Source organism: Coturnix japonica, chromosome 6, assembly GCF_054131305.1.
Source record: "Coturnix japonica strain WE chromosome 6, WE-NBRP24, whole genome shotgun sequence".
Classification (NCBI taxonomy): domain Eukaryota; kingdom Metazoa; phylum Chordata; class Aves; order Galliformes; family Phasianidae; genus Coturnix; species Coturnix japonica.
The window spans coordinates 37,619,288-37,638,843 of NC_140668.1; the positions used below are offsets into that span (position 1 = coordinate 37,619,288).

The 19,556-nt window shown below is 43.8% G+C and overlaps 1 protein-coding gene across 5 annotated transcripts in view; it reads left to right on the top strand.

Annotated features, from left to right (window-relative positions):
- LOC107319395 (hepatocyte nuclear factor 4-beta-like) overlaps nucleotides 1–19,556 on the top strand; it is a 44,576-nt gene that overhangs the window by 22,027 nt on the left and 2,993 nt on the right. The window contains exons 11-20 of one of the 5 annotated variants that reach the window (XM_085551882.1): nucleotides 329–553; nucleotides 1,351–1,488; nucleotides 1,933–2,093; nucleotides 2,461–2,588; nucleotides 8,484–8,688; nucleotides 10,496–10,590; nucleotides 15,911–16,017; nucleotides 16,767–16,922; nucleotides 17,271–17,358; nucleotides 17,917–18,069. In XM_085551882.1, the coding sequence (XP_085408008.1) occupies nucleotides 2,474–2,588; nucleotides 8,484–8,688; nucleotides 10,496–10,590; nucleotides 15,911–16,017; nucleotides 16,767–16,922; nucleotides 17,271–17,358; nucleotides 17,917–18,069 (919 nt within the window). In that variant the 5' untranslated portion in view covers nucleotides 329–553; nucleotides 1,351–1,488; nucleotides 1,933–2,093; nucleotides 2,461–2,473. Of the gene's footprint in view, nucleotides 1–328; nucleotides 554–1,350; nucleotides 1,489–1,932; nucleotides 2,094–2,384; nucleotides 2,589–8,483; nucleotides 8,689–10,495; nucleotides 10,591–15,910; nucleotides 16,018–16,766; nucleotides 16,923–17,270; nucleotides 17,359–17,916; nucleotides 18,070–19,556 lie in introns of those variants that run through there. The other 4 variants (XM_085551884.1, XM_032447042.2, XM_032447045.2 and 1 more) reach the window with 4 other exon arrangements.

Below are 19,556 nucleotides of genomic sequence, written 5' to 3' on the forward strand. Positions count from 1 at the left end.
TCCTCGCTGCCGTGCATATCATACAATTAAACTCAGTCCTGGCCTTGTATTGATAGCAGCTGTAACTCAGAAAGTGAAGCAAGAAAATGAGGAGAGGAAAAAAGAAGAAACTTCTCACCCCTCAGCAAACTTTCAGTATTCTTCAGGGATGGTGGTGTGGTTTGGAACAGGGTGCTGACATCTGTTCATAGTGGATAGAAAAGTGGCATTGAATCACTCCAACACCACCCTCCATAACAAAGTCAGTCCTGATTACCAGCATGGCTGTGACATTGAGGGTCTGGTTCCAAACTGTGAATTTTGATCTATAACCTTTTCTCTTTCCCAGTGCCCTTTTCTTGCTCCCAGAACAGAAAGTGCTTAAACACATCCTCAACTGCCAAGCTTTCTTTGGAAAAGAGCCGTAACTCTGTATCTTCGTACTGAGAAACTGAGAACATTGAGGCATTTCTAATCCTACCAACTGTTGATATCAAGGTAGGAACCCCAACATCCTCTCTCTGCGTCTTGGATGCCCGAAAGCGTGGTGAATGCATATATAACTATTTCAGTGGTGAATAACCCATTCAAAGCCCACCAGACCTGCAGGAATCTGAGTCTCCTTTCTTGGCTGTAACAGTAGCAGAGTGCTGAGAATCAGGCAGGATTGTGCCCATAGATCAGTTCAAAAAGATGTGGCAAATTAGTAGGCATAATCAAGAATGACATGTGTATGTTTGGTGGCCCTGCTAGGCAGGGGGGTTGGAGCTGCATGATCCTTGAGGTCCCTTCCAACCTGGGTCATTCTGTGATTCTGTGATTGAATAAGAAGCAAGAACGACTAATCAGATGCTAACTTAGCTGATGCTGGCATTACTGAAAGCCTGGGGACATAGTCCAAGGATAAAAACATAATGTCTTATCTAACCAAGGAGTCATTTGTGCACCACTGGTTACAACATGTACTTAAAAAAGGAAAGAAGGAAAAAAAATATATCTATGGCACATGAAATTATTTTATGCCCCAGAAATGATAAGAAAGGAAAGGTAAGTGTTCCTGAACCCAATCTTTATAGGGGAAAAGCCCATCTAGAGTTAACCCATTGCAAAGTCTACTGTAGGTCCCCAGGATGTGGACAAACCTTGACTGCCCACATGTAAAATGAAGACTGTGTAGGTAAAATCAAATTGTGTGTATCTAATACATTTTAAAACTCAGTTTTGGCATATTTCTTGCTATTTGGAGTTTGCTAGGATACACGGGGCCGCCCTGAGCTGTGGTTCAGTGAGAGTTCAGGCCGTCTGGCAACCTCTTTTTTCTGGCAACGCACTTCCCTGTTTCTCAAGACTTCTTTTCTCTAAATTCAACAGGATGTTGAACTGTATCTCACAGAACAGCTCATGGAAAGGAAGGGCTCTCTGACACACAACAACGTCACCAGAGAGGGAACTGTAAGGTCTAGGAAGGCATCTGGAGGATGAAACCAGAAGTAAACCAACCACTTCAAGGTACAGTTCTGGGGGAAATTCATGGCCATGTTTTATTTTCAGTCCTTTGTGCTACATCTCACAGTGAAATAAACTTTTATGCATGATTTGTTAAGTTAAAAACCCAACAGCACAATCCCTGGGGAAAAGCTGGACTTGTACTTCCGTAATGCGGGCCTTTCCCAAGGATAGGAAAACATAAGTCAACGTGAAATGAAGCACCACACATCTGTGAGGGAGTCTGCCTGGTTCTTTCCATCCTTTTCTATTTCCATCATTTGCCATCACATGAAATCTTCTGCCCCAGCAACTTGCAACTGCAGCTCAGTGGGAGTTCTGAGAAATTGGGCTGCCCGGAGCCAGGAGGATGGAGAAACAGGACTGGTGGGAGAAATTACCTCTCCTCTGTGGGGCAGGGTGAAAGCATTCATCTGGCTGTAATGATCCCTCATTTTCCCCTTCCAGTCGTACCTTGGGATGTGGTCCACGTTCTCTTGGCAATGCCTCCAAGCTCTGAACACTGATCTATTTTAACGGTCGTCAGCCAGTGGTGGCACTGACTCATGGATTCAGCAGCTTCAAGTGACATCACTTCATCTTTTCCCAAGGGCCGGTAGCCAAGCAAGGTGACATTGCAGTGGCACAGGAAAAGCAGTGCATATGTGAACGCCTCTCTGCAGCCCTTTTCAAAATGTTTGCTCAGGAACAGCCATAAACTGGGCTGTATTGACCCAAAGATGCAATCCAAGTCGTTTGAGTCTAGGCCTTATCTATGTCATATTATCAGGACTGAGAGCGCAGATGCACCCCGGGAAGGGAGGGGACTGTGAGCAAGAAGGAAAGGTTTCGTCCCTTCTCTGCTGGCATGGGGAGGGGACTGTGGGCAGAGCTGGGTAATGATTTGTCACGGCAAGGGCTGGGGTGTCTCTCTTTTGCAGAGAGAAAACTTGGCCGTGATTGACAGTGGGGCTGTTTTTGCCACTTCCCTTGCAGTTGACAAGTAATAATGAAGCTGTGTCAGTCCATCATGGACATGGATATGCCAGATTACGTCGACTCCTTGGACTCCTCATATACCATGCTAGAATTTGAAAACCTTCGGGTTCTTCCAAACAACACGGGTGAGATTTCTGTTCGCTTCCTCTGTAATAACCCCTACCGCCTTTGTTAAAAAGCTGAAAGCCTAGGGCAGGCAGGTAGGAGGTGTGGGGCAAAGGGTGAAGAGGCAATATTTAAGCAGCTGACCTTCCAACTTCGGTTGCATCGGCATTTATATTTGGTCTGAAATGGGACGGCTTCACTTCCTAGTCCTTTTGGGGTTACTCCTGTCCTTGGTGTGTGAAGCATCATGTCCTGAAGAGCCCACAAGATATTGCAAAAGCCAGTGGAGCTCTTGATGGCATACCGTGCATTTGTCTCCCTAGGTGACTAATACAAAAAGTTATTATCAATATTTCTGCCTTAAAATTTATGTTTCACTCTTATATATGGCTTGGGTTCATATTTAACTATTGGGAAAAAAAGATACCATCTGCATGGCTATTCACACAATACACTGTGTGTCTGATATAACTCGTTCATAGGTACATAGATGGAAAAGCAGTATTCAAAGGATCACTTGACTTGTTTTTTAGCTTGGTATCAAGATTGGCTAAAAGCTTTTAGGGCACATGAAGAATATGATTGGGATTCATTAAGTTTTATATAGAAGAACTTTCACTTTGTTCACAGAATTAGAGCATATTGTGTGATATTTGGGATTTGAACAGTCAAAGGCAGTCTAAATTAAAGAAAACACTATTCTATGACATTAATTGTTCACTGCCTGAAAAGCAAAGGACATTTAAGTCATGCAGCATAAAATCAAACATGTAACTGAGATTCTAATGTTAGCGATGCCTTTGGAGATTTTTGGCCATATTTCATTTAACTTGTTAAGAAGCTTAGTGAAATGGAGATGGTATTTTTATGGTCTCACATTTTCTTATTAGTTGACTCCTCATAAAAAAATAATTAACATTTCTAAAGGGCTATCATCTACAACATAAAATGTTTGGAATTATTATAGTGGGACATGGAATATGACAGGAGAAAAATGAAGTTAAAAGGCCTGAAGAATTTTGAATTGACAATTAACTTCAAGAAAAGTTCTTTCTGTCCCCAAATAGGATCATTCTTCTTAGCATTTTTTCTCTCTCTCCTTTATTTTTTGCCAGATAGAGATCTTATTTCTTACTTTTGTAGAAAGGTTTTGAGACACTGCCCTACTTCAAAAATGACATTTAACGCAGATATTTCACTTTATCTGAACAGCAAGATACTTTTTACTTTTATGAGTGGTATAAATTTCCTCAAAATTTAATATATTTTTGCAAGTTAACTACCAAAACCTGCTAGGGGATCTTTATGTTTTTTCATTCAGTAGAACTGACAGGCTGAGTCTTTCTGAAGTTTATCTAGATCAGTGTTGGGTTATTTGTTTAGCTGTTAATGAGTAACTGGTTCTCTCAGGAACTAGCTGTTTTGAAATTAGCTTGTTTGTCTTGGGTAAGTGTCCTCTTCTACAGTTTGTGAAAATAACTTGAAAAAAGTCCATGCTTGGAAATATACTGCTAACCAACCAAGTCATCTCCAGTACATAACTCAAAACTAAAGTTCGTAGAGATTCAGAAACATTTTAGAATTGTTAGAATCAAGAAATAATCTCCTTTTGCATAGTTTAAAAAATGGAATGGGTTTGTTTTAAACCAAATCTACCTCACTGAGTGAAATTATTCTGTATTTCATTTACTAAACTGAACTGCAATTTTATTGTGCATATAAACTTGAACAGGATAGGGTGCCACGGGAACCTTAATGGTATCAGAACCACTGCTTACATTCTGAGTGATGTGAAAGTGAAAAATAGATTGTTTTCAAATAAGGCAATTTGTTCTTAAAAACAACTCTTTTCTTCTTTGGAATGTTATTTCATCAAAAATTGGTGTTGATTGATGATGTGGAGTGATTTGTCAGCTAAGCTTTCTGATTCAGGAAGTTACAGTTCTGAGATGTGCCTAGATACAGTTTGGTTTTTCCAGCCCTAGGCATGTCATAATTTGCCGAACAGTAGTTCAAAATGAAGTGTAGAATCCATGATGGGAATAGAGGGGAAGTTTAAAAAACTATCTGTTTTAAATAGAAAGAAAAGCAAAAGGAAGTCAATAAATATAAAATAGGTGTTGTAACTGCAGAAATTTTCCCATTTGGTACAAACTTGTTCCCTTTACCTTGGCTGTTACTGCAAGCCATATTCTCACTTGTTTTTTATGTGCTGCTAATACCCATTTCCTTATGCTCTTGTCATAGTTGTCATCTTGCATAAAACGTGAAGCAATATTAAAATATTGCACTAATTCTTTAGTCAAATGTTGGTGAACATTTTCTCCCACTGCAGTGCTCATGTTCCTTTCTCAGCACTCAAACACCACACTGAACCTTGCTGGTAAAACCCTGTTCTGGACCCCACCTCTCCCTGACCCAACTCAAAGCATAAAAAAACCAACTAAGAACATTTGCCCATTAGGAAATGCAAATGATGTGTATCAGAACCACGAACCAAGACTGGCTTGGATTTCTGGGTGCATAGAAGGGAAACACAGCTTCCCACAATCCATAGCTCACAAAAGACATGCAGCTGAAACTTCAGAGACAATCTTAATGCGGAGTCTGGCCACAATCACAGTTCTTCAGCTCAGCTCAGGGCACAACCAGTGGCAAGATGAGTTATGGCCTTTGCTTGGAGAACATCCTCATCCACACCTTGCCAGTAGAAATTTCAGAGGTACTGTGTTAGCATGGGCTAGGAGTCATTCTGTTGTATCACAGCAATTAAAATCTATATATGATTCATGTCAGAGCATCTCTCCTCTGGATGGTGAGGATAATCACAAGCTTGGTTCAGATGACCAGCTATGTTTGCTCATCTCAGTGCTGAATGCCAGGCAGCAACACCTCTGGAGAGGTACAATATATTCCATGATGTGTTGAACAGCTCCTTGGCTTGTGTCAATTAGAGCTCAAGGATACAACCTACAGTTTTCAGCTGATTTCACAGGAAAGCAGCAGTGATAGCATTGGTCCTGGCTTTCCTCAACCTTTCTTAGTAGTGATTAGTTATGGAAAAAGCCAGACATTCCCCAAATACTGAGTAGGTTTGAAAACCCCAACAAAAGTTACCGGATGCAAGCAATATTGTTTGTGTCCTTTCTGGTTTTCTGAGCTACTTCTTGTTAGGAACTGATGATTAACTGGATTTTGTAATTAAAATTAGTCATTATAAATAACATGTGCATGCCAACTTGTGGCTTTCTTTTATCTTTTAAAATTTCTATTCTCATCCGACTCAGCTGGACAGGACATGTGGACACCTAATAGGGAATGAACTATGCAGATAGCTATGCATCTGCCTGAACATACAGCCACCCAACAGAATTGTAGCCTATGGCCTTGTTTGTGGTTTCATAGGTATAAAGGAGGACAAAATTTGGCTCCATAGGCCCTTACCTACTCAGATCTGCTGGCTATGCCCCCAGTAATACCCAGTTTAAGGCCAGAATATGATTTTCTTACTTAACACAGTTCCTCACATGTCTTACTCCCATACAGGGTACAAAACAACACCCTTTTCTCGTGAGCAAATGCTTTTCCAGCATCATTTTGCAATCTGGACCCAACTGAAGAATAGTCTATTTGAGAACCAAATTGTATGACTTTGGCTCGATTCCTCTGAAGCCAGTAGAGAAAGCATGGGTGGAGCGAGGAGAAAATTGGCTTTCTTATCTTTATTCCTGTTATGCAATTTTTTGTTATTGGAATCCAGCACATTCAGTGTCTTTGTTTTTGGTCATATATTCCTTCAAAACAATAACAGATGAAGCAACAGATGCACAAATGTTTAGCAGTACAGCTACCTTTGAAGTATTCCAGTACAGCTTACTTAAGACCAAGTTATCAAATCAATGTTAAATATAGAATCAATTTTAAAAAGTCAGAAACATTGATTTGAATTACCATTTGTAATTGGTGTTGTAATTGGTGTTGTCATTTTTAAGTCTTGTGCTGCTCCCATCTCACTCCAACCTACTCGCTTGCTCACCTGTGTGTTAGAAGGTGAAATAGAGATGAAAAGTTCTTTCTGAGGATGCAAAAAGAAATACGACTTTTGCATTTGTGAAGTCTTGGCTAAAAATGTCTCCATTTCAGCCTTAGCTAACAAAACTCCCATTAATAGTAATAATAATAATAATAATCAAGCCTTATTGGCTTTTCGAAGGGGCTTTTTATTACAATCCTCATTGCATTGTAAATATTTTTGCTATAAATTTTTGATGTGTATTTACATACAAAAATAGCATTCTCTTGCTGTGTATTTATATATAAGTTGCACGAGGATAACCCAAAGATGTTTTTATGCATTTTGCATTAGAAAACATTCTCTAGACTGCCCACATCAAGTACCAATTCCTGCCCTTCAAGTAATTTTCTCATTTTTCTCATTGTTCATTACAACATCAGCCGAGCTGTTCTCCTTTCTGCCCAGCTCTCTTGTCCCAGAGCCTTCCTTAGGTCACTGTAGCACAAGATTGGCTCCTCTGGAGCAAAGAATGCACTCCCAGAGGAGTGATAAATTCACAGAACCCTCCTGCAGTGAGTGCTTAGGTCAGGACAGACTCCATAAACATTCCTTCTCTCAGCGAGATGTAAACACTGTCATCTGCATCTTCTCAGGTCTCTTTTTCACCCAAACTCTGCCTTGAATTAGGAGGATTCAGAGGGCAGTGAGTCTGGTGGTTAAGGCCAAGGGAGAAGTTTAAAGGGGAACTTTCAGCAGTGTATACACACAGCCCCAGCAGAGCTATTCCTGCCCCAAATGAGTGGGTGCAAACAGTGGGCATTCATATGACATAATTTTAGGTGTCAGATTTAGAAGGTCAATCCTCCTGAGCTCCTCTGTAACCAGTGGAATGTAATGTTCCCCTTCAGTGGGCAAAGCAGAGGAAGAACCACGTTTAGGGTAACCAAAGTGACTCTTGTCTGAGCTTCTGTCTCTCTCTCTCCCAGCTGCAGAGGTGACCCCAAAGTGTCTTTCTTTCACCTCTATTGTGTGCATGAAGTAGTTCAGCTTTCCTGTTTCTTCTGTCTCTTCTCTGCTTTCTATTTATTCAAGCTAACAATGTTTTTCTTCCATTGCTTTTTGTGGCGCAGGCTTTTGACCATGTTCTTCAGGTGTCTAATTGGGGAGATGGCTCTCCAATTATCATATATATGTTAGCATATATCTCAAATCCAGATAAGGTTTCTCTGCATCTGGTCTCCCCAGAGCCTTCTCTTCAACCTGGAGAAAGAAGGCTTCAGGAAGACCTGAGGGTGGCTTTTCAGTATCTTAAGGAGCTGTAAGAAAGGAGGAGACAAACTCTTTAGCAGGGTCTGTTGTGATCGGACGAGGGGAAATGTTTCAGACTAAAACAGGGGAGTTTTAGATAGGATACAGGGAAAAAGTTTTCTACAGTACAAGTGGTGAAGCACTAGAAGAATCTGCCCAAAGATGTGGTGGGTGCCCCATCCCTGAGGACACCCAAGGTCAGGTTGAATGGAGCTCTGGGCACCTGATGGAGCTGTAGGTGTCCCTGTTCATTGCAAGGGAGTTGGACCAGATGGCCTTTAAAGATCTCTTCCAACTCAAGTGATTCTATGATTTGTCAAGAAAAGTAGCAGTAATTGTTCAGTTCTCATGAGCACACTGTGTTATAAGCCTTGAAGTCTCCCTACTCACTGAGGCTAAGAGAAATACCAGTATCCAGACACAAAGCCAACTGAGCTAATGCCAGATGGGGCTGAGAACAGCATGGCTTCCATCTGTAGGTTTCATCATCAACACGTACAGTGTGTGCACTTGCAGGTATGGGGCAGGCTCAGTGCATGATTCATCTGTCAGAAATCAACCTGCTGTCTGTTGATTCTGGTTTCCATCACAGAGGAGGCTAATGGGCGCTGTTCAATGCCCGCAGAGACCATCACAGCTGAATCAGCCAACACCAACCTGCTCAACAACGGCATTGGCTCCCTTTGCTCCATCTGTGGGGACCGGGCAACAGGCAAACACTACGGGGCATCCAGCTGTGATGGCTGCAAAGGCTTCTTCAGGAGGAGTGTCCGCAAGAACCACGTGTATTCCTGCAGGTATCTGCTCACTCTATGAGATTTAAATGCCATTTATTGATACTGTAAGTAAGTGGGGTGGTGATCAAGTTGTACATTGAGCCCCCCCCCCCCCCCCCAATGCCCTGTGTTGAATTACTGTGATGTGAATGCTGACAATAATGTTGCAGTTTAGCTTGTGGTCAGAAGATATGGAGCTAAGGAGTAAGCTATGATGTCCTATCTTATCTTGGATGCTGGCACCTTTTATGACACTGTGCAGTCTGTTTTCTGAGTTCATGCCATCATGGTGTGAATCAGGGGAGACTTAGGGTCGTGAGGCTTGTGTAAGCGTATGGCCTCTCTATGTGGGGTGACACCACAACCTCACCACAAACCAGCAAGGGAAAGCCGAGGGGTAAAAAGCACCAAAGCTTCAGAGATTTCTTTTCAAAGTCTTGTTTTTCCTGGTAACAATAGAAAAGCAACAAGCATCCAAGAACCTGTCACTTCCAGACTCACCACAGCTTCTCCATCTTTGTTTTCAGACCCGCTAAACTCTGTATGCTGACATATCTCTGATAATTTTACAATTATTCTGAGAATGTAGCATGGACCAGTGATGATTCACCACCACTTTGGCACATAGGTATATATTGGAGAGATTTTTTTTCCAGGAGGATGCTATAAATTATAAAGCAGCTATCTAGGTTGGCCTTGGAAAAAAATGATGTTTATTTTAGCACAGGAGGAAGAGAAAATAATTCGAACCCACCCTCAACCTTTTAATCTGTAATTAAAACCTGGAAGTTTTCTTTCTGTTCCAGAGTTCTTTCTTCTTTAAAGGAGTTCCGTATTTTTTGTAATGCAAGTTGCTCTTGTTGTCAGAATGCTTTTGGGATACTTATCAGTCCAGGTCACAGCAGCCACAAAAGACACTCAATCTGATTTCAGCCTCCACCTGCACAGGGCCCATTCCCATGCACTGTGGGATCCTGTCAGGAGGATTGAATAGCTACTACTGATTTCTTTGAAATTTGGCTCTTTCTCTCCTGGGAGTATAATTGTTGTCCCTCCCCAGGAATCGATGAATCACTGTGACATTTGGCAGCCTGGGGAGTTGCAGTGTATAAGCCAAGCAAATGGTAAATGCTCGCCTGTCTGTGAATCCTTATTTGGTGAGCCGTGCTGTATTTAGCCCAGCTCAAAGCTCTGTTGTTTATCACAAACTTGAATTCCTTGGAAAGTCTTCGGGCTTTTGTACCTTTGGCTTTTTACCAGCCTGGGAATGTGCCTCAGCTTTTACAACCTAATGATGGCCCCGGAACAACCCACAGTGCCTCCTTCCTGCGCAACAGATTCCTCTTCCATCCCTTCACCCATAGTGGCCTGGCCATCGCTGGGATGTTTCTCTATCATCTCCTGTTGAGATGAAGAGGAACATGGAGGCCACTTACCTCAAAAGCAGACTATAGACACAAAAGGGTTTGTGGGCCATGGTGTATTTATTCTCTGCAAAGTAAAACAACGTTAACGAGCTGGTCCAAGCTGGACACCTGATAACCATCTGAAAATGGGAGATGGAGACCCCCATTCGGCCAACCACCAGCCCAACTTCTGTCACCAACACACTTCAACAGCCAAAACTATCACAGTCCTTATGGGATAGGTGGTCTGAAATTGCTGCTTTCCAAGCTGGCAGTGGGAAGATGGGGAGCGGGACCAAGCCAGTGCTGGTTCCAGCCATTCCCTGCAAGGCCTTTGGCTCCTCAGTGAGTCCTGGGATTGGGGCTGCTCAGGGTGAGCAGGGCACAAGCCACGTTGTTCCATCTTTCCCATCTCCTTCCAGGTTCAGCCGACAGTGTGTGATAGACAAAGACAAGAGGAACCAGTGCAGGTACTGCAGGCTGAAGAAATGCTTCAGAGCCGGCATGAAGAAGGAAGGTAGGTGTGAGGAGGCTGCTCCATCTGTGGGAGGTGGTGGGAGGAAGCAGCAGCTCCCATCTGAGCTGATGCTGTGTTCCTCAGTGAGAGGGTTCTTGTTGCATCTGAAAACCTCATTTTCCATCTCTTCAGATGGGAATTTCAGCTATAGTCTTGTGCCAATATCCACACATCCCGGGAGGCTTCTCTCTTTAGGTGATTCAATACTGGGAAAGGAATTGCCACCAAATTTGCCCCTTACCTAAAGGGTGAAATCACAATTCCACAGAAACCAATGGGAAATGTTTCACTCGTTTCTGGTAATTCATAAGGTTTCACCAGTGATGACAAGAACCTCTTTCTAAATCCCTGACCATCTGTTTTCCTGGAGAACGGGGTGTCTTGCAATTTGGGACAGGTCATGGATGTAGCTAAAATGCCTGCTGGTTTAGTTTAGGAGAAATGGAGTGAATACACAGCTGGGAAAAAAATGGAGTCCTCAAAGTAATATTAACTAACCAAAGCTGATCTCAGTTCTAGATGAGGAATGAGCCAATCACCAGTGCAGCAAACTCCATAGTTTGGGAAGGCTGAAATCTGGTTATCAGCTCTTTCATTTGAAGCTTGATTTTTATTGGTTTTATGGTAAAAGTTATAAAACCTTGGCTCATTCCTTCGTTATTGATTGCAGCTCGATGCGTGATGACTCATTCCAAGTTCCACATCGCCACATTCCTTGAAACTTATTTTATGAGTGCATGGTCAGTGCGTGCTTACAAACTGCTCGTGTGTTTGGTACAAAAGGTTTTAAAGCACCTTGAGCAACTGCTTAGTAGGAATTAGCCAAGCTGACCAAAGCTGTATCCAAAACACGTGTGCAGAACTTTGAAAGAAGTTTTCTTGCACAATTGTGTGTACAAAAAGAACGCCGTTGTTTGCTTTAGGTTGGTTCTGGATTAATATTAAACAGTACCGTGAAGCGTAAGGGAAGAAGAGAAGCTGTGTCTTGGGATAGAGCAGCATCGGGATGATAAAAGTGTTTATAGAATTGTTCCAGTGGTATGCACCAATTTGTGCCAGATCCACGACACCCACACTCAGTGTGTCAAGTTGTCCCAGCGCTGGCTCGCAGCACTTTGACACTTGTTCTCTGGCACATCATTTTTCAACCAGCTCACGTAACAGCAATCAGACTTTCCAGGGTGTGGTAACAGCACTATTTATTCACCATAGAGGGGGAAAAAAGATGGAAACGATCCTTTTCCCAGCCTGGGTGTGACAATACACCTGGGGTGTGGCAGTGGGGTTATGTCACTTTGCCTGCTCCTGTGGCTGGTTCTATGCTGAGCTGCTGCTCCATGGCGTGGTGTGTAGCACTGGAAAACTTGCTGTTCTCTACATGTCCTCAGCCTGGCAGAACTAATGGATAAGCTGGAACTTTGGATCCAGTGTGATTTTTCTTCTTTTCTAATCTTTTTGTGCTGTAAGACATGATGTGACACTTTTGAATTTTTTTCTCCTTGTTTCCATGTTGGAAACAACTCTATTGGATAAGAGATTGGATATTAGTGGTGGAATGGCAATTTCTGCCCAAAGGAGAAGCTGTATGACGCTAAAGCTTGACCTCTCTATAGGGGCAGGTGCACGGCTGTCTGAGCACTCTGTATTTGAATCTGCTTCTTGAAAAGATGTCCCACACTTGATCCTGATACCTCTAGTGAGAAATTTTGGCAAAGGAACACCCAAAATATCCAGCCACTGCTTGTGCCATGAGAAGGGATCCAGGTCTCGCCGTCACCAGCGAGAGTAAAGAAGGGCCAACACATGAGTCTGGTGGAAAATAGCCTCTAGATTTCCTAGAAATTATCTCACTTAGGAACACTCCTACCCCTATCACATTTTTTTTTCGTATCAATAACTCACTTTAAAAAGTAAACACTCATTGAAGTTGGGACAAACTGTGAGGGAAAGACTTGCTCGAATGCTCTCCAGATCTCAGATAGTTGTAGATCTGCTCCCTTTCTCTTGCTGTGTGGTGAAGGTCAAGGCAGTGCCATGGGGCAGTCGATGTGTGCTCTGACATCTCCATCCCTTTTGTGTCTTTTCTGGCTGCTCTCTCTACTTCCTTCTCTTTGCACAGAAAAAGGTTCGATCTCTATTGTTTCACACAATACTACCAGACAGGTTTTTGACCAGTAAACCATCTATGAACAAGGTGTGCACCTGATATTAAACACCCCCCCAAAACTATTTTTAGCAGCTATTTGTCACCATGCTCAACCTTGAGCAAATTAGTAGGCTATGATTTCTCAAATGAGCCCAGCCACCCCGCTCACGTGGAGCTGAGCTAATAACCTTGGTGCCTTTTGAAATGTCCAACACCGCACTGTCAGGATGCAGTTTGCTGGTGAAGAAAGAGGTTAATATTTAACCTCTTGTCCCCTTTAAAGAAATTTATGAATGTACATGAGCTCCTCTGGTTTTATGCAGAAGTAAAAAGAATGATTGCTACCACTGCGCAGTGGGAGGATCTGAAGCTGTTATTTATTTATTCTTGTTAGATCAGACAGGTTTATAGGATGGTTTTGTTTGCACTTCATACCTTTTTGTGTTTGCATGTCTTTTCTACCAACCTGTAGAATTCTAGGACTGCAGCACATTGCAAAGGGAGATGGAAAAGGTAAAGGACCTCCCCAGCACTGTGATGGCCATAAACCATCCCTCAGCATGTGAAAGGATTAAATGTTCATGTACCATTGGCTTTTATGTGCAAATAAAATACACCACCCCTACAAAATCCGAGATAGTATGGGGAAAATAAATGTTTTGTGCACAGAAATTAATCCAGCAGCAAGGAGTGAATCTGTCAGCAGAGATGAGCACACTCTGAGCTCCAATGGGGCACTCAGAGCTCCTCCTCCTGCTGTCCCCTTGTATGCTGCTCATTTATTAGCACAATTCCAACCCAATTGGCATTAAATAAAGATAGTTTAGCAGGGTGGTTATGGCATCTCCCATGTAGGCAGGTGGCAAAGGAGAGCTTTAATATCTGCAGTTCCTATGGAAAGTTACTGGTTTGCTGCTGTTCCCTTCATATCAATGCCTGTGCCCATATGTATTGGATTCTCCAGAGGTTCCTTGTCACGTGCTCTGTACCGATGTGGCAAGGCAGCAAGGACAAAATGTTTGGGAAACGTGGGATTGTTGCAATCCCACAAACACACCACTGTTTGCCCAAGAGCCGCAGCGAGTGCTCCGCACGCCAGCATCCTCAGTGTGCTCATGGCAGAAAGGCCTGGGTTTGCTCTGAGTATGGAAACGTCAGATGGAGGAGATGTTTGTTTTCTCTTCTGCTTCCCACAGGCTGGAACATGTGGTGAATTCCTTGGAGGGAGATGCGGGCATCGTTCTGCCCTCCCTCCAAGTTCCCTGGGGAGAAGTGGAGGTCAGAGACACGCTATCCTCAGCCAACAGCATCACAGGGACATTTTCCCAGTGACGTCTCCTTGTGTGGGGTTGCAGGGGTTCTTCTCATCCCTGGCACCCGTCTGCCTGTAGGGATCCTGAGCTGTTTGGGGTCATGGAGCGGAGCCATGTACGTCTTGTGCATCGTGGTTGGATATTAGGAAAAAATACTCTGGATGAGAGATTAGGCACTGGCACAGGCTGCCCAGGGAGGTGGCAGAGTCACCATCCCTGGAGGTGTTCCAGAACCATGGTGGGGTTGGGTTGGGGATCTTGGTGGTCTTCTGAAACCTGAATGATTCTATAATTCTGTGAGCTATGTGTTGGTCCTTCAGCCATCAGCTTGATTTAGGTCTTTCCATTCATTGGCTTTGGAAACCAGAGCAGTGAATTGAGGACAGCATGAGAGAAAAAGGATGGGGAGTGAGGCTTGCTCATATATACTGGAAATAGTGGAGTTTTAGTCCTTTCTTACTGTCAGCAAAGCCAAGATCACATCCAAGCCAGAGCACCTTCTGCACAGTGATGCCTCACCACCGTGACCTACCCCTTCCCTTTTACAAGCACAATAATTATGGCAATATAATTACCACATAGCAATAAATTATTTTTGTGGCAGGTAAAACATTAACTCCCTTTTGTATCTAATTCCACAGCATCTTGGGTACTTTCAGTGACAACGCCCAAATCACCTTGAGAAACTCAGCCAGAACATCCACTTACACTTGAGATTGAGCTTATCAGGGCATGAGGAAAGCACTGAAATATGTGCCATAAAAGGCACCAGAAGAATAACAAGCTGGAGGCTCTTAAAGGAGTCTGTCATAGGGGAGAAGGAGAGGTTTGTGGGACCAATGTCATTGTGTTGATCGATTAATAAGGGAGAATTGTCTTGTCTTGGGAGTGGGTAAAAAGATCCTATTCATTCCAAGGAGAGCACCTGCTATGGAGCCAGTTGTGAGAGATAGGAAAGGGTTGTCTTTGGGTTGGCTTCTTTCTGTTCGAAGCTGGATGCTGTCTGGTGTATTGAAAAAAAGCTGTGAAGGGTTAATCTGTTCTGAAGGTTAATTATGGCTTATAGATGTATTTCCAGTAACCACTCGTCTTTCTTTAAATCACCTTTTAACTGCCTCAGACTGAAGAGGCTCCACTGCTACATGTGTGTGCAGAGTACCTCTTCCAAATGGACTCCACCAAAGGTGGCTTTGAGGTGTAAAACCCCCAAATGGCTCTGATGTCTCAGCCCTGGCAGCCCCGTGTCCAGCCCCCCCTGTTCAACTACCAGCAAAGCTGAGTGCCAGATCCTGGAAAACAAACATCAGGCTTCGGCCCATCATGGGAAATATTGATTTTGCTGCTGCTGCCTGTTTTCTGCCCTTTCACTTTGTTGGCCTCTCATCAGGGACCGGTTAGGAACACAGATAAGAGGTTTGAGCTGAGCTGACAAAAGAAGCCCATAAACCAGGCAGCTTCCCATCCCATGTGGGAAATGGTGCCCACAGATCCTTCACCTGAAGAAATGTGTCCTGAACAAAGAATCACATTAAGGCTGGAAAAGACCTCCAAGATCCCCCAGCCAGCCCCAGCACACCCATAACTGTGTCCCTCAGTGCCACATCTCCATGGTTCTGGGACATCTCCAGGGATGGAAATCCCTCAACCTCCCTGGGCAGCCTGTACAGGTCCATCACTGCTCTTTCAAGAGAAGAAATCTTTCCTAATGTCCAACCTGAAGGGAACCTCAGATGGAAGCAATGGGGTGAGCAGGGCCGAGAGGAGGCTTTAATGGGGAGCAGTAGGTTGAATTGAAGAAGTTTCTTATCTTCTGAGCTTCTTTAATGAGGAGACTTCTCCTGTTCTCTGGCTCTCATTGCAGCGGTGCAGAATGAGCGCGACAGGATCAGCATCCGCAGGAGCAGCTATGAAGACAATGGCTCACTGTCCATCAGTGTGCTCACCCAGGCTGAAGCAATGGCACAGCAGGTAGGAGGCTCAGGGACAGCCCCGCTACAAAACACAGCCTTTGGGATGTGAGATTCAGAGCTGCACGTCTGAGGGATGCCCCAGGTCCCCTCTGCCCCCACCTCAATTATTGCTGCACCCCAAAAGCTCCCCGAAGTTCAATTAGAAGTTCAGCCCTCATTGCTGCACAAAGTGTCGTCCTGGCCAGAATGAAATGTTCCCATTTTGGTCAGTTACATCTTTTATTTGTTACTCCTTTTGTTTTATTACCAGGGAGAAAAAATTGCTGTCTTAAGCAGGCACTGATTGCTTTCTGGTTTCACAATGGATTCCTCCCTGAGTGTCCTTTAAATTATTATGCAAATCGCCTCTCACCACAGAGGCATACGGTCCAGATGTTGCAGATTACATGCAACAATGCATCCATTTCCTTCGCAAAAATCATTCCATTTTAACTGTCTCCCCACCATGCAGCTCTTTAGAGATCAGACTGGGTGGATTTCGTCCCAGACACCCACCTCGGGGGGGTCATTTTGTGCATCCTGCTGGTTTGCTGTGAGCCTCAGGGCTGTAAGAACGGGGACACAAAACAGGCAGTGAAGGAGGCAGGGATGGGACGTGGTGCTGGGACCGAGCACCACCTCGTGGTGCTTTGCCTGGGGAACAAATGTGCAGCCATTGCAACGGGGGAAAGATAAAAAGCAAGGGAGTGGGGATAACTACTTTGAGTGATATTGTGCTGATCTGAGTGTGCCTTGCTTCTCTTCTAGTATTTGCCACTGAGCCCCGTGCACAGCGCAGATATAGCAATGAAGAAAGTGGCGACCATCAACGATGTGTGTGAGTCCATGAAGCAGCAGCTGCTGGTGCTGGTGGAGTGGGCCAAGTACATCCCTGCGTTCTGCGAGCTGCCATTGGATGACCAGGTGATGGGCAAACACCTTTCCCTGCAGTACTGCTGCTTTCTGTGCTCATTCTCGGCCATACTTTGCAATGGGGAAATCTGGCATCAATATATTAATATGCAGAGCAATAAACTGGCAAGAGATACAGAATAATAAAGGACAAAGACAACAAGTTCAGTAGCCTAAAAGCCCCCAAAATACGAAACTGATGACTCTGGTGTGATCACACAGGGAGCCAGTTTTCCCCTTTACTGAAACATGTTAGATGAGTATAAATGCCATTTCTTTCCTAAGAACTCAAACCATCCCTGTTTTTTGCTCTTTGAGTTGAAGTTCTATTAAGACCTCTCTCTTCTGTGCTGTCTGCAGGTCGCCTTGCTCAGAGCCCATGCAGGGGAACACCTTCTCCTTGGGGTAGCCAAACGGTCCATACCCTACACCGACTTTCTATTATTAGGTAAAGTACTGAAGGCACTCCTGCTTTTATTATCTACACACACAGAACCTGGATAGGTCACTGCACATCTGGCTCAGGATTAAGTGCTCAAGGAGGCCTCTGGAGAAGAGTAGAAAGGGAGAGGCAAATACACTGTGACCTTTTTTAGAGTCATTAAGGTTGGAAAAGACCACTATGATCATCTTCTACACCTGCACCCTTATGCTTTGAAACTGTGGTTTGGAAAACCTCAGTATTAAGTGGGATCTCAAACACTTGTGTCTTGGTTTTGTAACAGGTTGCCAGTGAGGTATTTGGGCATTGGTGCTGAAAACTGTAAACCAGGGCAGAATATGGAACGAAACTGAGTATGGTATTAATGCACTGATATGTGCAAAACTAAGGACCAAAGAGTCAGGTCCACACCTTGCTTCTCCATTGTGAATCTGGGTGTGAAGATCTGTGCTGCAACTCTGCTCTGCATGGCAGCAGGACTATCTGGCAGCCCAGGTCTGGGTAACTGATGAGTGAGACCATTTCTGCAGTGCATTCAACGTTGAATTTCTTTCTTGTCCCCAGGGAATGACTTCATCATCCCAATGCACTGTCCAGAGCTAGAAATCGCTCGTGTGGCCACCAGGATCTTAGATGAGCTGGTGAAGCCTTTGAGGGACATCCAGATAGATGACAATGAGTACGCATGCCTTAAAGCCATCATCTTCTTTGATCCAGGTATGTGACTTTCCTGCTTACAGGGGCAAGCACAGAGCTCGAGGAGATGTGTTATAAGAGGATATGGGAAATAGGCAGTGGATGTGGAAAAACAGCTCTTCCTTCTGCCTTTGCATTCCTAAGAGCAACTCTGATAGCCAGGCTGAAAACCCCTTGGCAACAGCTCTGCATTTCACCCTATTCCTGAACACTTTGCTATTTAGCATGTGGTAACTCCAGCCAGATGTGCAAGTCTCAGCAGAATTCAGAGGAGTTTTGCTCCTTCTGTAGGTGGCGTCAGGAAAGCCCATTAATCTGAAATGAAAGAGATGCCTATCGAGGACATATATGCTCATATTGAATTATGCATTAGCTGAATTAGTCGGCTGAGCGTCAGTTTGAAGCGCCCGTCAGAGTTCTGAGATGAGAATTAAAAACCACAGAGAGCTGTGGACTGTTCAGGGCACTGAGTACCCAGAAACATCAAGGATGTCTGTTAATGGATCTTGCTGGCAGCCAGCACCAGTGAGGGCAGCCCAGGGTGGAGAATAGAGCAGGGAAACGCGAAGCAAAGAAAAACCTGCTTTGCATCATCCCTATATTGTCATTCTACAACCATCCCACTCAGGTTCCCCCCAAACAAATGCCTACAGCAAGCACACTGTCCCCTCAGTAGAACATTCAGCTTTAGGTGTATTGCCCTGTAGCTTGGAGGAGAGGAGGAGGAACAATTCCAAACAGAGAGTGACGCCCATTTGTGTTTGGCAGCCATTAGCATGGAAAATTAGATTACCATCTTCCATCAATCATTTCTTGCTATGGTCTCTGATTTGAAATCAAGATACAGGAGTTCTACAAACATCATGAACTTTGGCTTGCCAAAGTGCCTGATGCAAACCTTGATGTATAGGGACGGTGTTATCGTGTTGTTAGACAAATTACCTCCTTAGCTGATTGGTATCTCAATTGAGCTTTAGATCATTGCAATAATGAGGAACTGTGATTTCATCTGAAAGAAAAAAGTGCCAAGTTCTACGGAAGCAAAATTCAAAGTAGGCTTATCCATGGCGTTTCATATTGACAAACAATAACTTGCTAACCACTTTATTTAATCTCTTGGCATGATGATCCCTAGGATGTAGTGCTTGGCCATTGTTTGTAGACTGAAGGAAATGGTCCAGTAGCCAGAAATTTCTACTTTAGGTTGCAAGGAAAATCAAGAACGGAAAACTGTGCATTGTGCACCTCAACATACCTTGAACATTTACTTGATTAAACAAAACTAGACCAGCAGTCCATGGAAAACAGAGTGGCTGTGGGACAGAGACAGGAAATCAAGAGAAGAACCTGGTGCTAGAGCTCATGTATTTAAACAGATAAGCTCTAAACCCACACAGATTTAGTGACAAGAGTTGAAACTCAAAATGTATGGGTGAAAGTCTCAGCAGTTTGCAGGACAAATACAAATCAGTTTCTAAATCCTCCCTGTTCATTTATACACCCAGATA